Source organism: Papilio xuthus, unplaced genomic scaffold, assembly GCF_000836235.2.
Source record: "Papilio xuthus unplaced genomic scaffold, Pxut_1.1 DF828780.1, whole genome shotgun sequence".
Taxonomy (NCBI): Eukaryota; Metazoa; Arthropoda; class Insecta; order Lepidoptera; family Papilionidae; genus Papilio; species Papilio xuthus.
Genome location: NW_013529869.1, coordinates 2,108,814 through 2,127,061, shown reverse-complemented (window position 1 = coordinate 2,127,061; position 18,248 = coordinate 2,108,814). Strand labels below are relative to the sequence as shown.

Genomic DNA, 18,248 nt, shown 5'->3' with positions numbered 1-18,248 from the left:
TGTTTTTAAATTATATTGATACGACTCTATACCTAAAACGTCTTTTATTTTTGGCTAAAATTTTAAAAATTAGTTTTTATCTCAACCAATGAAATGAAATTATTCACAATATAGAAATTTTTGTGACGTTTGATAATGGTGGAAATCCGAAAATGAATCCACTTCAGCTACAGTCTATTGTAAGCTTTATATCGAAAATCAGACCGAACTTTCCGGACAACCTATAATGTTAATACAAAGTGTCAAATGAATGTAACAGAAGTAGTTTATTCCAAATTGTATCACAAGTATATAGAGATAGAGTTCAATTTTGTCAAATGTACCGATATTTTTGCGCACCTTGACTGCTTCGTTACTTATGACGCTGTGGCTGCTACGATATTTATGAGCATCTTGCATGTACTCATATATTTGACGCTGTGTATGTACCGATGTATTTGAGCAGGGTGAATGTATCTATTATTTTGAGGACTTTTGTTGTACCGATATAATTGATTACTTTTGATGTACCTATATATTTGCATATCTTGTCTGTGACGATCTATATGACGCTGACTGTACATTTGCACCTCACGTCAACTTAGCGTGCCACGTTACGGCACTGTTATACGTTGACGACGTCGTGACGTGGAGATGTGGACAAGCACTAACAGCAGTGCAAAACATGAAGTTTGTAAGAGGTAGACACATTTTAATGGGAAGCACAACCTAATAAATACTGGTTTTATTTAGATATTGTATCAAGTAAATTTTACCAAGCTTGAGGTCCCCATATAATCTTAATTTTATAAGGCTTAAATCAGGTCAGATCAATCCTTTTCAGGGTTTGTAAAATTAAGTATGAGCATAAAAGTAGATTATAAAAACAATTTGTGCTGCCAAGACTTGTAGGTGCACTTACCTTACTTCTGTTGTCTTTTTGGTAGACACACTTAATTTTAGTTAATAATGTGTTATGAAAAATTTTAAGCTATAATACTTTTATATTGAACAGAAGAATGGGATGTGCTGGGAAATATTACAAACAGAGCTAGCTGTGCCAATGCTAGAATCATACCAATTAAATTTGGGCCCTGAAAGGTAAAAGGTCATTGTTGGGTCATGGATAAAATATAAATAGACATAAAAAAATAAATATCACATCTATAATAAAAGCTTCGCTTAGTAGTTTTACTGATGGTCTTCATAGTTATAGATTTTCAGTCTTTTCATTTAAAATAAAAGTTCTTTGTAAGTATTTTAGACAGTGATTTGAGTTAATAACATTTAAACTTAAGTTATATTTACTAAAAATTATTACCGCTATGAATAGGTCCTGGTCTATATAACCATAAAGGTACCAAAATGCTGATACAAATAAGGACATCAGTATCATAGGGAATGGCAAACATTCTGTACTTTTTACTCTGATCACATACCACAGTTTGCTCATGGGTGCAGCCACTGTTATAAGAGTAAAGGAACTGGCAAGCGTACCTGGAAATTATAAAAGTTATTGATGACACAGTTAAGCAGCTTCTTGAATAATTTTAAAACATAATTTATAAAAAAACTAACACATACCAAGTCTTATAACAAGATTTTCGTTATCTTCTTCAACAGAAATATATCCTAATAAAATAAGGAACAAAATAATGATACAAGTACACTGTCTCAATACAGCAGATTTTTTAAATGTATATATATAAAATACAGTTGTGTATGAGATCATTAACATGAGACCAACTGTGTTAACTATAACTATTTTATCGTTGCGTTTTGCCAATCCATATAGAAACCACACCCCACACCTGTGTAATGAATATTATATATTAATATCAGAATAATATTATTGCATTAAATTTCCAATGTAGTAAAACTTACGATAAAACGCCGGCAATAAAAGGAAACGAAGAGGCCTCAGCAGTAGTTCTATTAACGACATACTGCTTGCAGACTAAGCTAAAAGTGTAATTTAAATTGTCTTGCATTCATTAAAAATAAAAATGGTATAAAAAACTGCAATGGCTACATACATGCCCGATAAAAATTGCAAAATAGTAGTTACAATAGCTAAATACGCTATTGGCTCCTTTAACTCGAATAAATTCATTATATTTTCATTTATAATATCACCCAATTAACTTAAAAACGAAAGCAAGTCCAAACAAATTGTTTTCCACAAGGCTAGCTAAACTTCGAACGAAATTTTTTATATGACGTTTCATGTTGGACATGCCTCCTCACTCTATCATCGCGCGTTTTCATTTCTCCTTCTATTGCATTGGCCCACAGAGTACGTAAAAGTTCTAAGTTTGTATTTATTTCCGAACTTGAAGTTTTATAAACTATTCGATAACTGTCAAACTCAAATCATTTTTTGTCAAATTGTCGACGAATGTCAAATTGTCGATCATGTCATGTCACATAAAACATCATATATGTCACAATCTGATCACTGATCAATACGCAAATAATATTTTAGATTTTTATATGTATATTTCAGCAGTAACGTTTGTTTCTTTGCTAAAAAAATGTTAATGATAATTTTAGGTTAAGTTTACTCTTTAGTATTAAAGCCTTAGTGACTTAATGTGGAAATTTTGGTTTCTATTCGAGTTTTCTGCTGCCTATTTATTACTTTTTAGTTTTTAAATATTTGTAATCATATTAATTACATTCTTTCAATGAGGTCTTCAAATGAATGATATAAATAAGCGAAGTGCGATTAAGTGGAAACGTAAACTCTGCACAAAGACCTTTCTGTCAAAAAGTCCAAGATGCTTTGGTTCAGCTAGAGAAGACGCATAAAATAAACATGAAATTCTTCAAGCTTATTGTCCACCAATCTAGTTTCAGCCGTAAGTTGGTTTTAGAAAAAAATATTATTCATGTTTAGAGTCCATTATTCATTGTTAATAATAATTTACAGCTGAAGATTTAATAATTAATCTGAAAGATTATCCTGGACTGAAAGAAAAGGATATTGTTGAAATATATCATCCTGAAAATGACTATCCCAGGTTGCTCCTACAAGTGCCCAAGGTGGAAGCGCCTAGTCGGGCAGTTAAAGGTAAGTTTTTGAAAGGAAAGGAAAGGTTAATAATAGTTTTATATCCAATTTCAATTTTGGTAATACATTACATTATCAAATCATGCCAAATTTATATAAAATTGATCTTAAGCAAAAGGGAATCTAATTTTCAATGTTTCAAAGTATTTTTTGGATACAGATATTTATATGAAAAATACAATTCAAACTTCCAGATACTATAAGTGTGGAACAAAGCATAGCAACTACTTTTCAACTGAGGACATTTGCTGATGTGTATGTCAACATTGTAAATGTAGCAGATGTGGCATTAGATTCAGTGGAAGTTACCTTTAAAGATCAGTATATGGGCAGATCAGAAATGTGGAGATTAAAAAATCATTTGGTGAGTTACTGATGGACTTATGTCAACCTATGCAATGAAAAGAGTTCCAAAAGTCATGTCTTTTTTTTTTGTAAGATGTGTGAATAATTCATTGGAAACATCTATTTTATACTTACTACTATATTTATTGCTTAAAGGTGAACACATGTGTATATTTGAATAAGAAAATAGAATATTGTGGAGGAGCTATTCGATGTCAAGTATATGAAATGTGGTCACAAGGTGACCGTGTCGCCTGCGGTGTTATCACTGAAGACACAAAGATTGTGTTTAGATCTTCAACATCTATGGTGTACTTGTTCATACAAATGTCATCCGAAATGTGGGATTTTGACATTCATGGAGATTTATACTTTGAAAAGGCGGTCAATGGTTTTCTCGCTGATCTTTTTGCAAAATGGAAGGTATGTTTATGAATGTTCATTATATAGTATCTATATATTTTTCATATAGATTTCAAATTATTTTAATAAACTCTTGTATTTTAGTGTTGATGTAGTTCTCAACTACAATATTTATTAATTCATATGATGCACGTTTATGTTATCAAAGTTTAATGTATACTGTTTATTTGTTTATTGAATTGACCTTATATGACAACTGTGACCCTTGATCCTTTGATAACTAAATAAATGGGAATAATCCGCATGTGACACTTCACAAAAGGATGATTTTGTATGACTTGTTGCTGAAAAAAACGTTTGCAAAAAAGTACATGCATATTCCCTTTTATTCATTAATTAGGTAGTTAAAAATCACAAATTCATGTATCTAACTATAAAAAATTAAATTTAAATTATAAAAAAAACTTAAAAAATAGCCTAGGTATTCTTCTAATCTTTGTTCTACAACTATGCCAAATTTCAGCGTGATCGATACAGCAGTTGTGAAGAGATCTTGTAACAAACATACATCCATCTAAACTTGCATCATGTAAAATCTTATATTTTACAATGAGTCTTGAAATCACTATAGAACTATTTAATCAATTTTTTCAGAAAAACGGCAGTAATCATGAAGTAACAATAGTCCTATTCTCTAGGACATTCTACAAAGCCAAATCCTTAGAAGAATTCCCACAACACATGAAGGAATGCTTACAGAAAGACTACAGGGGGAGATATTATGAAGATTTTTATAGGTTATTAATTTTCCATTTCAATTCATTAATTGTTCAACGAAAAATTTAATGAAATAGCCGAAAGGGTTTTAAGGAGTAGCCCATGTGTTCTTCCAGACTATGTTCTATATCAGTGCCAAATTTTATCAAGATCCATTGAGCCATTTCAGAGATACCTTCAAACAAACATCCATCCATTCATCCATCTATCCATCTAAACATTCACATTTATAATATTAGTATGACTAAATTAAAAAATAAATTATGAAACAATTTTCAGAGTGGCAGTACAAAATGAGAGATATGACGACTGGTCAAATGTATTGCTCCAGTTAAGAAGACTTTTTACAGATTACCAGAAAATAGTTCTCCAGTACCATGAGAGAGCCAACATGGAGATACCTACTGCCATCAATTCCACTGCAGCTCAAGGGAATTTCCTTGAAGTGTTGAATATGAGTTTGAATGGCAAGTTTTATTTACATATAGATATACTAGCTGTCTCTTCCGAGTTCTTCAAGAATATGTTCTATATAAAGTTCCAATTTTATTGAAATCCGTTCAGCTATTCCGCAGATTCCTTGTAACAAACATCCATCTAAACATTCCCATTGTAATATTTGTAGGATTATCCAAAAACATTTTGTATAACAAATTTAGACCGATATTTTTAAATTTAGGAACAATATTTGGCATCATGAACATTTCATAATGCTTTGATGTTAGATAGTTTTCTCCGTAAAATTTTATTAATTCACAAGTCAGAACTTAGTGTGTGTGTCATAATAATCATTGTTATATCTAGTAAGGAGTTTAACATTCAGGAATTTAATACATTGCTTAAAATGTACATAACTATCATTTATTTATGTGTGTTTATTATGATTTCAGTATTTGAGAAACACTATTTGGACAGATGCTTTGATAGGACTGGCCAGCTGAGCGTAGTAATAACTCCCGGTGTTGGAGTATTTGAAGTCGACCGGGAACTAACGAATGTGACAAAACAAAGAATTATCGATAATGGTGTAGGCAGTGACTTAGTGTGTGTAGGTGAACAACCGCTACATGCCGTACCATTGTTAAAGTTTCACAACAAAGATAGCGGTGTTAACTCAATAGATGATTATTCAATGCCTCATTGGATTAATTTATCATTTTATTCGACTAATAAGAAAGTTGCTTATTCAAATTTTATACCGAGAATAAAGTTGCCACCGAGAATGAGTCAAGAGCCTTTAAAAAAGATGTATGAAGATGAAGTGAAAGGGAAATTGGTTAAAGAGGATGAATATATGCATAATTCTATATTTGATTACGATGCGTATGATGCACAAATATTTCAATTGCCACCAGCACATAGTACATGGTGAGTTATGTATGTTTTACAAATACATTATGTTGACATGTTCTGGTACCTAATTTGGTACCAAATTGGCAAAAGAGATCTCGATTTAATTTACCACAAATAATATCGTTAAATTAAATTGTTTAGGCTTTTTTTATTCTTTTGCTATATAAAATAGCAAAAAATAAAAGTTAATTTGTTTGTAACATTGTCATTTAAGATGCAATTATTTGTAATATTGTCAAATAACATTCGTTTGGAACATTGTCAAATAACATTCGTTTCTAACATTGTCATTTAATATTCATTCATTTGTAACATTGTCAAATAACACTTGTTTGTAACATTGTCATTTAAATATTTGGTGTTCCTTTTTAATAATTTGTTCCATTTTTGCATAGCATTGTTGGATTAAATATATGTAAAATTAACTAATATAAGATGAAATTAATATACTTTTTCTTTTATACATTTTTAAGTAACAATTTTTTTACACAGTGTTCAAAGAGTACATACACGCACAAAGAAGACTTCTGTTGCCGGTCTTGAGATAAGCCGTAAAAGTCCGCCCACTTCGGTAATGCATCAGAGAAAAATGTCTGACCCAGATATACATCATAGCCTCGGTGATATGTTGACTGGAGGAAGTATGTATTACAATATATTAACTTTTTTGTTACCACTGAATTTCCAAAATAACTTAGGATGAGTGTAGACTGGGATTTGACTTTATATGAATTGGATGCTTGTTTTACCATTGAAAAAAAAATATGCACGACATAAAAGAAACTCGATTCGCTTGCAATTAGCAATCTAATGTTTTAGCTTTAAACCTTAGATTGTTAATTGATATATAGGATGTCTCAAAATTTCTGACAAGTATCCATCTATTACGAAAAATAAAGATAAAAAATGTCTAACTTTTTACAGATAAATACGGCGGACTTGAATCTACAAGCGATACGACTGATTCTCCTAGTTCCATCAATCGTTTGTCACCTCGTAGTTCCATATCTTCCAACAAACCGGTGATACGCACCGGCAGAGCTCTGATCAACCCGTTTGATCCCTCACATGTTAAAGTTAAATTAACAAGTAACAGGAGAAGATGGACTCATATCTTCCCAAAAGGTATTTATCCTATTACTGGCTGTTGCCTGCGATTCCCTCGCACAAAAATAAAAAATAAAACTTAATTCTTCCAGACTATGTTCCACATCAATGCCAATTTTCATCGAGATCCTTTTACCCGTTCTAGAGATACCTTGTGACAAACATCCATCCATCCATACATCTAAATATTCGCATGATATATTTTTTAATTATTTAGATTTCGTATTGCTTTTCTCTATTAATTTGTTAAACTTTTATATATTTTTTTTAGGTCCAAAAGGTGTTCTAATCCAGCAACATCATTACCAAGCGCGGCCCGCCGGCGAGCCCGCCTCCAGGAATGACGACGATTGTTGCGACAATATTACCAAAGATACTGGTACATCCATTATGAACAACAATCATCCTGTATATCAAGTCGATGGTAAGATATTTATATTATAAAAAGGTAACGGGTCTCATAAGTAGATTTATTTCACTTGTGTTGTATAAATTACGGTTAAGGATTTTTATTGTATTTTAAATTTAATCTTAGCATAATTTCTTTTTTTTTTTTAATTCTCGGATATCTTTTATGAATTTAACTGAATAAACACGATATAATATAAATTGCTTTAATTAAGATAGAGAAATAAAGGCATTGGAATTTCATGAAGACTGATATTTAAATCAATATTAAGAAAAAAATGTTTGAGATGTCATAAAAATATTTTGTCTCAAATTAACTTTAATTATTAGTTGAGTCAAATCAAACAAAATTAAGGGGTGAAACTACAATAATTCGCATAGAGCTAAAATTTGATAGGGATTTTTGAAATACTATTATATGTGAACCATGAAGTGATCGATCACGCATTTGGAAAAAATATCAAGGTCAATTGTCCCAAATATGGGTTTTTTGACGAAACGATAAATTTTATGAAAAAATTATGTTAGACCGAGTTGTAAATCATAACATTACCTATCAGGATTTTTAATTAACTAAAAATAATAACAATAATATAATAAGGAAAAGGCTGTTGTAATTTCGCATAAGGAATTTATGCAAAAAAGACCATGATCCTGTAGATGTCGTTTATTCCAATAAAATAAAAAAAAAATCAAATGCGAGATGGGAAATTTTTAATGTTCACATATAATGATATTCTGAATATTCCTACCAATTTTTAGGTGTATGCGAATTATCATAGCTTCAATATTTATTTTGACCGGGGTATATGATATAGGTAACATAATGAGTAGTCGTAAGCGCATGATTAGCGCGTCGGGCGCGCTCGGCGTGTTGGGCACGAGCGTACTGAGTGCGAGCGGGATGGGCACAGGAGCGAGCGGGATGGCTATAACCACCACGCCCTCAACAACCAATAACGCCTCCCTCGCACTATTGTGGGGAGCTACGGGCGAGCAAGAGTGGACTCCGGCGCTAACTACAGGTTGGTACTGTAAACTTATATCACTCTCAAAAACGCATTTATTATTTTATATCAAGCATTTTTATGGTTAGGTTAGAAATATTTGTATTATAGATTGATTGTAAATTAGTTTTAAATTTGATCACGTGATTTTTATTTTATAGTTTCTAAATTGATTTTGTTTCTGTATATTTTCCTTATATATTATCAATGTTTAAATCTTAACTAACAGCACTAGAAAGGACCTGTACGTCTGTAACACAATAACATTTCCATCTATTCATATCATGTTAACCAGGGGTCACAAACTGTTGACAAGCATCACATTTCAATGTTTTCTTTTGCTTGGTCCTGGCACGATTTTCTTGAATCATCCATACGTACATTTATACATACGCATGTTATTGACAATTAATATACTTATAACCAAAATTATAGCTCAAAAATTTGTATCATAGTTGTCTAAAATTTTCTAGTTATTTCGTTTTATTCATGCCATTATTTCACCCAGAGTACTTTACTCCGGTTTTAAAGAAACAAAATTAACAAAACGAAAAGTAAACTAGAAAATATGCATTAAACTTCGTTTTGGCATAAAAATTTTACATTTAACAATTTTATTTAATTTAATTTACTATTGCTATAGGAATTTACTTTTTTAACATAGTATGTAAAATGTATGTGTGCTGTATTCTATCTTTATATATATAATTCTTCTGTGAGAGTGTATGTCACTGAACTTCTCTCAAACAACTGGACAGATTTTGATGATTTTTTTGTGTGTGTTCATGGGGACCTGGGAATGGTTTAGATTCACAATTTTGTGCGCTGGACAATGTTTTTTTAATTAATTTTTAATTTATTAGTAGTTGTTGATTTTGGAATGTTTTACATTGGATCCGACAGACGGCGCTACCATCGCAGTGTCAAATTTTAAATAATATTCAAATTAAAGACGTGTAGACAGGACAACGTCTGTCGGGTCCGCTAGTATTTATATATAATCCATCGCACAGCACTGCACATCCCTCTGTGTGTAATTTATGTTACTTTTTCTTAGTTTTCTGTATATACTTTTATCATAAAAGTTTATGACTCCAGCTTTTAATGTAACAATCAGGCTTGCTTAGATAAATAGACTATTACTCATACAAGGAAAATAATATGTTATAGCAGAAGTATATATCTAGCATTTTTTTTCTTTAGTAATATAACATAGAGCTTATACGTCTTGCGGCTGCACTTGTTTATTCGTCTCATTTCTTATGATGTTTTTTTTTAGCTTTTAAAAGGCAATGACTTATATGTGTATAATATTTTTTTTATCATGTTTTATTAAACATTCATATCATTTTTAATGTTTCATGAAATCGTCGCATTGTATGTCTTCATTCGCGTGGGAACGATTGCGGCGTTAAGCGAACCAAGAAATAGGTTTGATATAACAATTAAATGGATTTGCATTATGTAGCAATTGCGGCGAAGCCCTCTTTATTTATTATAAGTATAGAATTTGCGGGGGTGTTGTAATATTAGTGTCAGACCGAAGATTTGATTTCGAACAATTCCTACCAAAATATAATAGTATTGGCCGGTTACAATACATATATAAAACTGTATCTACTCTAAAAGTCTAGCATATATTAAATAGTATATATTTTTTAGTGTTAGTCACTAATAAAATTATCTAAAAGAGTTTATCATTGATTTTATAATTAAATTTTCGAGGTAAAAAAAAATCTTGTTTCGGTCGGACACTAAAAAATAACATAGCTTCGTAGTTTATTTGTAGGTCAAATCCAATAGGTCTGTAATTATTTTATACACGGGAATCGAACGCAATCATTTAATTTTTTCACACGCTTTAACTTGTGCCAGGACCGTGTCTTGAAATGTTGAGTGCTTTGTAGTTTTCGTTTGTCTATAATTATTGTAGAGTATTAGCTGAACGTAACAACGATGTGATTAGTATGGATATGCCTCTTAAAATTTCTTTGCTCGGCTTTTATACGATATCGCATGTTATTTCTTGCTTGTTATATATACTTGATAAATATTATTTTTTAATACTTATATTTTATGACGTAGATTTTAATTTTGTTGGAAAAAATATAAGGCAGTTTTAATTTCAAGATTTTTGCATATCCATATTAAGTTGTTTAAATTTATTTTTATAATATGCTTAACTGTAATTATTCGATTTAATTTTTACATAGACATAATATGGGAAATTTGGTATATATAGTATTTTAAATGACCACAAATTATTTTTTCATCTGCATTACTTACTATGAAGATGCACCCTTAAATTACTAACTAAAAATGTATATACAAATAACAAAAAGTATTTATGAAAATAGTATTTTTAACCATTGTACGTATGGAAAACTCACAAACTCCTTATTTACGTACAAATATACTAAGAAAAACAATTAAAATTACAAACAGGCGTAGATTGGAAGTCCCTGACCATACCGGCGTGTCTTCCCATCACCACGGATTACTTCCCGGACAAGAGATCTCTGCAGAACGACTATCTCGTGTCAGACTATAACTTGTTGCCCGATGACGTCAATGCAGACTTCGCACAGAACCGCGCCATCTACAAGAAACCGCTTACAACCAACGAGGTGTTTAAGGAACTTGTCTCACAGAGATTGGCTCAAGTGAGTGATTTTTTGCTTTTATTCTTTCTAACCAGCTTTTCTTTTTCTAATTAGTAGCGCATGGGTTGTCCAGACTATGTTCTACATATATGCCAAATTTCAACGTGACCCGTTTAGTTCTTTTAGCAGCAGTAACAAACATCCATACATCCATCTAACCTTTCGTATTTATAATATTACTAAGACTATTTTATACTAGTAAGAAGCAAGATAGACAGTTTAAATCACATATTAATGTCTGGTAATGGCTGTAAGTTACCAAAAACGGTAATAAAAATACCTATACCAATCTACCAACTACTATGGATGTAACTCAAAGACCTAACCATGATATTTTTTTTTCATTTACAATTGAATATCTACATGTACTATGTATATAAAAATACTAAACATATAATACTTTCTCAGGGTTTCCAGTTAATTGTCGGTGTAAACGAGAACGATGTGATAGAATCACACTGTCCGTCGCCAGCACCGCCGCCGTCGAAGGTGGCTCCACAGTACGGCAAGCCGGCCAACTCCGCGCCCACCAAACGATACCTGCTCTCTATTGGTAGAATATTCCACAAGCTCACTCTAGTCGGGTCTACAATTACCGTCACTAGATACCGACCCAGGTGAGAAAAGATTTTTCTAATTTTTACACCATTTTTAATTAAATTAAGGATGTCCTTACATCATTTTATATAAACAACTTACTCTTTACATCCCTTCGTTTTTAAGCTAAATAAATTATTATTTATACACAAAATTAACTAGCCTTATTTTTGACATTCAACAAATTAAAACTTTCTGCCAGATGGCAGACAAAGTTTTTAATTTGTTGAATTTAAATTATTTAGTATTATTGGGTTTTGGTACAACTAATAGTCCTCTCTTGTTCGCTACTAAATCATCGTATTGGTAATTAAAAAAAAAAACCTTTTATGTGTATAAATATTATAACCTTTTATGTGTATAAAATGTTTGATCGGTTGTTTTCAGACATCCCTATCCTCCGTTCAATATCCACTACCGGTATCGCTTCCATGCGCCGTATCATGATACCTACGAGGTGTCCTGGGTATCGTTTACTACCGAAAAGCTAGAGAACTACAGCTGGAACTACATGGACCACTACATCTGCACCCGAGGTGACACAGACTTCGCACTTGAAGAGGTAACGGTAAGCTGTATTATTAAAAAAGTGCAATTTGTGCAAATGTTTTGTACAAAAGTACAATTTGTGCTAATGTTTTGTACAAAAGTACAATGTGTGCAAATATGTGCAAAAGTTCAATTTATGCAAAAAATTGTACAAGAGTGTTATTTGTGCAAAGTTATTATATGTTTGTATAAAAGCTTAATTTTTGCAATGAATTATTTATTTTTTTATAAGATAAGGGGGCAAACGAGCAGCAGGAACATCGAGGTGTTCAACGACGCCCAACATCTTTTTTTTGCCTTGAAAACTAAATTAATTATGGCCAGTGTGGAAGTTTCTTATTTTACAGTACAAGTAAAAAATAAAAATTTCAACCGGTTATACAAATATTCAAACTCCACCATAAACTTCATGAATGGAAAATACTCATAAAAATAACAAAATAAGCAAATAATTATTTAACAATTTAATAATTTCAGTCATTAAAATACTGGAGATTCAGGACATTATTATTGCCGCTGACAAATCCAGCCACCAAACAAATACTGGAAGATGAATCCACACATTGTGACATCTACCCAACACCCACGCGTCACGATTTGGACCAGCTGACAGATGGATTTCTTAAAATGACAGAATTATACTTCAATAAAGTCAAACGACCTATTAAACAGAGGGTGAGTAATCGTACTATAATTTGGAACAGTAAAAGTAAAATAATTAGTTAAAAGTATTTTTAGCATTAATTTTATACTTTTAAAAGTTATTTCAGCAAATTTAAGAAAACAGCTCTTAATTTTTGCAATTTAATAAATTAAATTTGGCACAGCATTTGATATATAAAAAAACAGTAATCAAATAAATATTAAAAAGTTATGGCAAAGCAATTGAATATGTTTCATATGACGTATTTATTCTAGCATAAATTATGCGGAATTATTAATTCTCTATGCTTAATTTCACGCAATCTATATAAATATCGATTGGTCGTAAAAAACAGCTTTTATTTGCAAAAAAAAATGCTTTAATTGAATAAAAATCAATGCTTTAATAAATTTGTATTGAAAAATATTACTTATCTGTACATATATTTTAATTAATATGTGATATTGTTTACAGTTTGCTCACTTGTATATTTCAGCATAACACTCACATAAGCATGTTTTATTGCACAGATGTAACACGTAGTTTTGCACTGCATGATTAAAGCATGTTACAAAACGTACACTTACCTCTAATATATTGAATAATATAAATAATTTATTTATTGAATTAACCTAACTCAAACATGAAATTACGCTGGCAAAGGAAATCTATCGCCAATCCAATTTTTTAAGTATAAGATTTTTTGAAATAAACTATTTAAATTAGGTATATACGAGTTAATATAAACGCAATATATTTTTTTATATTATACAAAGATTATTTAAACATCCTGTACTTCACGATGTAATTTATCTCTTAATTTTTCAACAGCTATTTCGAGTTAAGTCGATTTTTATTTTATCAAATTTAGCAAAATCATAATAAATCTTTTAAAAAACATAATAAAGCTTTGGATTCGTATGTAAATTAATTTAACTCTAAGTTATAATTTTTTTTTAAAAACATGCTGTTTTTAAAATCTTATACTTAATTAAATTGGGTTATAATTCTTTACAAAAAAATATTTATTGTCAATTTATGTATATTATGTCATATTGAAATGGAATGTGTGCATTTGTTTGTTTGCCCGATTGTTTGCACACAATGTATGATTTCCTGTTTGGGTGAACTTGGATTCACGATAATCTTTACATAATGTCCCAGAGTGGGGCAAAAAGGCCTTCTCTTTTACATTTTTTATAAGATACGGCCATACACTGTACAAATTTTTATTTCGAATACATTTAGGTTGTCTCGTAATTTCCCAGCCAGATTTAATAGTGTATCAGCATATTACATTGCATTTAACAATATCATTGTGTTTGCACCGGGGATATAATATCGATACTATCATATTGTTAGATACGAGATCGTGTTAGTTAAGCGTTAGGTGAGACGAGAGGGAAATGCAAGGAGGTTCGTGCGGGGGTTGGCGAAGGGGGTTTGGTGGGATGTTGGCGCGACTACAGTGGGTGTGCTGCAGATGGCGCTGCCGGCGGGCGGGGCGGATGCGGCTCCCACACGTCGCCGGCACTCCACTTCCATCCTGACGCGGAACGCGCAGGTACACACGTGCCGACACAACTACTCGCTATACTGGACATGTACACAACCGTATTCAAACTAATATACTACTATGTGCACTTATAATAGATTTCAACTTCTTGATCCTTATACCTATTTGTTTAATTTGCCTAAATAAATACTGCTATGAGAAATACAGACAAAAGTAATATAGCTATACAAATATGCTATGTGTGTTAGAATATTATACAATTGCTTTGTAACTTTTTGCATATAGTAGATATTAGATTGACAACGATGACTATTCAAAATTGCGATTTTTTTCATCATTACAAATTACATTTTTAAAAGTGTTTACAAGTATCAAAATGTATTAGATCGCATTGTCCGGTATGGTAGAACTGACGCGTTGTGTTATAGTCGTTTGACTAAGTCTAACGGCTCAGGATTCCTTTTTTATTATTTATTTTACAAATCTGCGTATCAAAAACACTGCTCACTTCGAAAGCTAAATAATTTAGAATTTCCTATAAAAATAATAAAAAAGATTTATCGATTCTGTGAATATGAAAACATGAAAGAAAATAAAAATATTTATATACAATAGATAATAATTTCCACCAGAAGTACATATATGAAAGAAAAGATATAAGTTTATTTCAAGTAATTTTACCTCCATTACATAGAAAGTTTTATTATTAGTTAAATCGTAATAGCAAAAAATTATTCAAAGCTTCTATTGGATCATATTTTCTTTTTAAGTTGCCAGTTATTGACTATTCAATTTCAGCCATTATCGGAGTAGAGTTTAACATTTGTAGTTGTTTCAGGAGGTTGTTAAGGTCGGCGTAGGCTAAGTTTGCTGTCGCATGTAGTTTTTTTTTCTCAACTAATAAGGCGTTCACACATTTTTAATGGCATAATATCATTAATGACAGCTCAAGTAGCTTACCAAAACATCACTATGAGATTTACAAAGGCAGCGGTTTAATTTTCAACCCTATTCCTCTTGCATAAAGACTAACCGAATTTCTTATTAAAATGAACTTTTTGTTACTGTAGTTTTCAATTGTAAAGGCCTTTAAGCTTTTACGTCTATCATCTTCACGAAAAAACTAATTAGATTTGATATGCTATCCTATACTCTAGTGACATGCGTACATAGCACCGCTTAAATATAAATTAAGCAAATGCACGGACCGCACTTCTTTACTTTGTACTTGTTTGCTAGCTTTATACAGTAGTGTCGTAATTTAGGTTAAACTTAAGTAGTTATGTGTCGTCAACAAATGCACCTTTGTAATCGTTGGATGACGAAATTAGACTTTGTTGTGATTTGTTTAAGGTATAGATTTGAATGCAAAGGTAAGCCTTTAATGTTTTTAAATTTCCTTCAAATAGTAAACATTTAAATATCTCTATAATTTAAAGGCCTACTTCTGTAAGTGTTCGACTAGGTTGTTAATGAAGGGCGTAAGTGCGTGTTGTTAAGTAATGGTGCGTGTTGTGTGGTGTAGCAGGGCGGTGTGAGTTCGCCCTTCAGGGAGCGCGTCGGCAGCACCCGACTGCCCGACCGGCCGAGGCTCCGGATGGAGGCCATGTCAGTATACGTGACATGTATTACACGCTTAGACTGACAAACTTATCTCACCCGGTGGACATAACCCTAGAACTTTACAGCGCTACACTTATTTTAATATATTGTCGTCTCTTACACACTCTTTGATAAAACAGAGACGACAATATGTATTAAAATAACTGAAACTGGAGTTAAAACCCGCAGTTAGCGAAACAAATGACGATAAATCTTTAGTGATGTCTGTCGACGTCAAAAAGGTGGGACAAGACTCTTGTTCTCTTGTCTCGTGTCCATTTTAAGTAAGGTATTACATTATTTCTGACTGAACCAACCGCGATAGCAGTTCACAGGGTCAGATAAGTTTGTCGCACTATACGTATCGCTCGCACTAGTCTGACAAATAAATTTCCACTGCCAAAACATTTGTACAAAAATGTCATCAGAAAACAGCTTATATAACATTTCTTAAAATTTATAAACTTGTGCGTTCGATACAAATACGCCCAGAATTATGGAATAATTTATACGAAGAATAAAAAAATACATTCCAATGTTTATTTTTACAAGACTTTGCTAATGATGACATTTCCAGTACATTAAATACGTATAAATTATTTCAAGTCGCTTATCTTTGTTCTCTTTCTCACTCTATGGTGTTGCGTTTGGTTTTTGGTTTTGACTTTTCGCTTTTGCTATTGCGCTCTCTAGTCTTTCACAGGTCTTTAGTCTTTCATATTTGTAAAATTTCTTATAAAAAGCAGTTTAAATAGAATATAATCAAATGAATTATTATTGTAGTTATTAAATTACAACAATTTTTTTTAGATTAACGATTATTACTTATCATATTAGAAATTTTAATATAATAACTTAACGTAAAATACTTTCAACTGCCCTTTTTTGCAGTGTTGCCCGCATAGATGCACTTTTATTTCTCATTATTTAGAATTTTGACACAGTCCCAAAATTAATTATTATGCTTTTCTCATGTTACAGATTGTAAAACTTTAAAATTACTATATCAACTGTCTGCTATCATTTTCTGTTTCAACGCTTGCTACTCCCTTTATCTATCGGTTGCTTATTTTCTTATCCTTTTCGAATGTTTCATTGCAGCAAGTATCACCTACTAAGTCACTAAACACTAGCCAATGCAACAAGTAAGTATACATGCTTTTACATCCCATTTAACATCCAATGAGGTTCACGTATTATTAATTTCACATATCTTGGCGGCTCGAAGGCATGTGCGCGCTGTGCTGTGTGTGAACTCTCCTTCCAGCAATAAATTAATTTAGATGATCACAAAATTATAATATAATTGCCTAAATAAATTTAATCAAACAATGATAAATACGTGAACCTAATTTTACTCCTATTTTATTAAATTATTCTTTGCTTCTTCCTAATGCCATCTACATTGATTTTGATTTCGCGCTTTTCGATCTTGGCATGCGTATAGCTTATGCATAGTTAAACGTTGTGACTTAATTATTACACTGAAAGACAAGCTGTGTATTACAGGGCGGCTGCTAAAACTGTACTCGAGCGGACACAATCACAGACAGGGGAAACTGAAGACACGTATGATGATGGGTGAGTTTACACAATGTCACTTGTTATTTTATTTTACTATTGATTTAGTTATCACAATAATAATGTTTCTTCACATAATAATCCCAGTGTATCGGAGGTTGAATCAACTGTCATTAAAATAATAACTTTCAGAGTGATAGAGCCAAAGCTGAAAGCAAACGCCAGTCTATCTGAGATAATAGAGCGTATGAGACACCCGACACTGGGCGTGGGCTTCCTGCAGCAGACAGTCAGCCTGCCATCGCATGCCTTCGTCTCAATTTACGCTATACACTGGCTGCAGGCCAACATGGATTCTATGACATATGAAAAAGCAACCACAATTATGGAGGTAAACGAACGATAAATAAATCAACTTGGAACGTGAAGGTATCAAGAAATTGTTACAATAATTTTAATTTTCCTTACAGAGAATGTTACAAGAGAAGATGATTTGTCATGCTTCCGGTGACACGACAAAACGATTCGTAGTCGGTTACTATATGTACCATATTCTACCGCAGAGGAAAGAGAAAGGTAATTTGTAATAAGATACATTCAGATTAGAGTTTTTAAGGTCACGGTTAACCTATTTTGATAATTGTCAGAGCTAAGTGACTACGTGAAGCCGCTGGGCGACCTGCAGAGCTTCGAGAACGAATGGATGGAAGTGGAGGTGTTGGGTCCGCGGTCTCCACTGGCGGGG

The 18,248-nt window shown here is 32.0% G+C and overlaps 2 protein-coding genes across 2 annotated transcripts in view; one reads left to right on the top strand and one right to left on the bottom strand.

The window, feature by feature from the left end:
- Positions 1 to 558: 558 nt before the first annotated feature.
- On the bottom strand, positions 559 to 2,231 carry slv (sugar transporter SWEET1). The gene is made up of 5 exons (XM_013326968.1): positions 2,016 to 2,231; positions 1,864 to 1,941; positions 1,564 to 1,790; positions 1,301 to 1,476; positions 559 to 1,073 (listed from the first exon to the last, which is right to left on the bottom strand). The coding sequence occupies exons 1-5, from the start codon at positions 2,090 to 2,092 to the stop codon at positions 966 to 968; spliced, it is 666 nt and encodes a 221-aa protein (XP_013182422.1). The 5' UTR covers positions 2,093 to 2,231; the 3' UTR covers positions 559 to 965.
- Positions 2,232 to 2,413: 182 nt separating this feature from the next.
- Iml1 (GATOR complex protein Iml1) overlaps positions 2,414 to 18,248 on the top strand; it is an 18,116-nt gene continuing 2,281 nt past the window's right edge. Inside the window, exons 1-22 of the mRNA XM_013326503.1 lie at positions 2,414 to 2,840; positions 2,912 to 3,052; positions 3,247 to 3,416; positions 3,554 to 3,820; positions 4,415 to 4,557; positions 4,817 to 5,004; positions 5,428 to 5,905; positions 6,383 to 6,531; positions 6,815 to 7,015; positions 7,269 to 7,421; positions 8,224 to 8,430; positions 9,829 to 9,843; positions 10,858 to 11,075; positions 11,484 to 11,692; positions 12,060 to 12,234; positions 12,699 to 12,896; positions 14,348 to 14,428; positions 15,906 to 15,988; positions 17,492 to 17,563; positions 17,696 to 17,894; positions 17,974 to 18,079; positions 18,151 to 18,242. Of these exons, the coding sequence (XP_013181957.1) occupies positions 2,798 to 2,840; positions 2,912 to 3,052; positions 3,247 to 3,416; positions 3,554 to 3,820; positions 4,415 to 4,557; positions 4,817 to 5,004; positions 5,428 to 5,905; positions 6,383 to 6,531; positions 6,815 to 7,015; positions 7,269 to 7,421; positions 8,224 to 8,430; positions 9,829 to 9,843; positions 10,858 to 11,075; positions 11,484 to 11,692; positions 12,060 to 12,234; positions 12,699 to 12,896; positions 14,348 to 14,428; positions 15,906 to 15,988; positions 17,492 to 17,563; positions 17,696 to 17,894; positions 17,974 to 18,079; positions 18,151 to 18,242 (3,588 nt within the window). The 5' untranslated portion in view covers positions 2,414 to 2,797. The remainder of the gene's footprint in view (positions 2,841 to 2,911; positions 3,053 to 3,246; positions 3,417 to 3,553; positions 3,821 to 4,414; positions 4,558 to 4,816; positions 5,005 to 5,427; positions 5,906 to 6,382; positions 6,532 to 6,814; positions 7,016 to 7,268; positions 7,422 to 8,223; positions 8,431 to 9,828; positions 9,844 to 10,857; positions 11,076 to 11,483; positions 11,693 to 12,059; positions 12,235 to 12,698; positions 12,897 to 14,347; positions 14,429 to 15,905; positions 15,989 to 17,491; positions 17,564 to 17,695; positions 17,895 to 17,973; positions 18,080 to 18,150; positions 18,243 to 18,248) is intronic.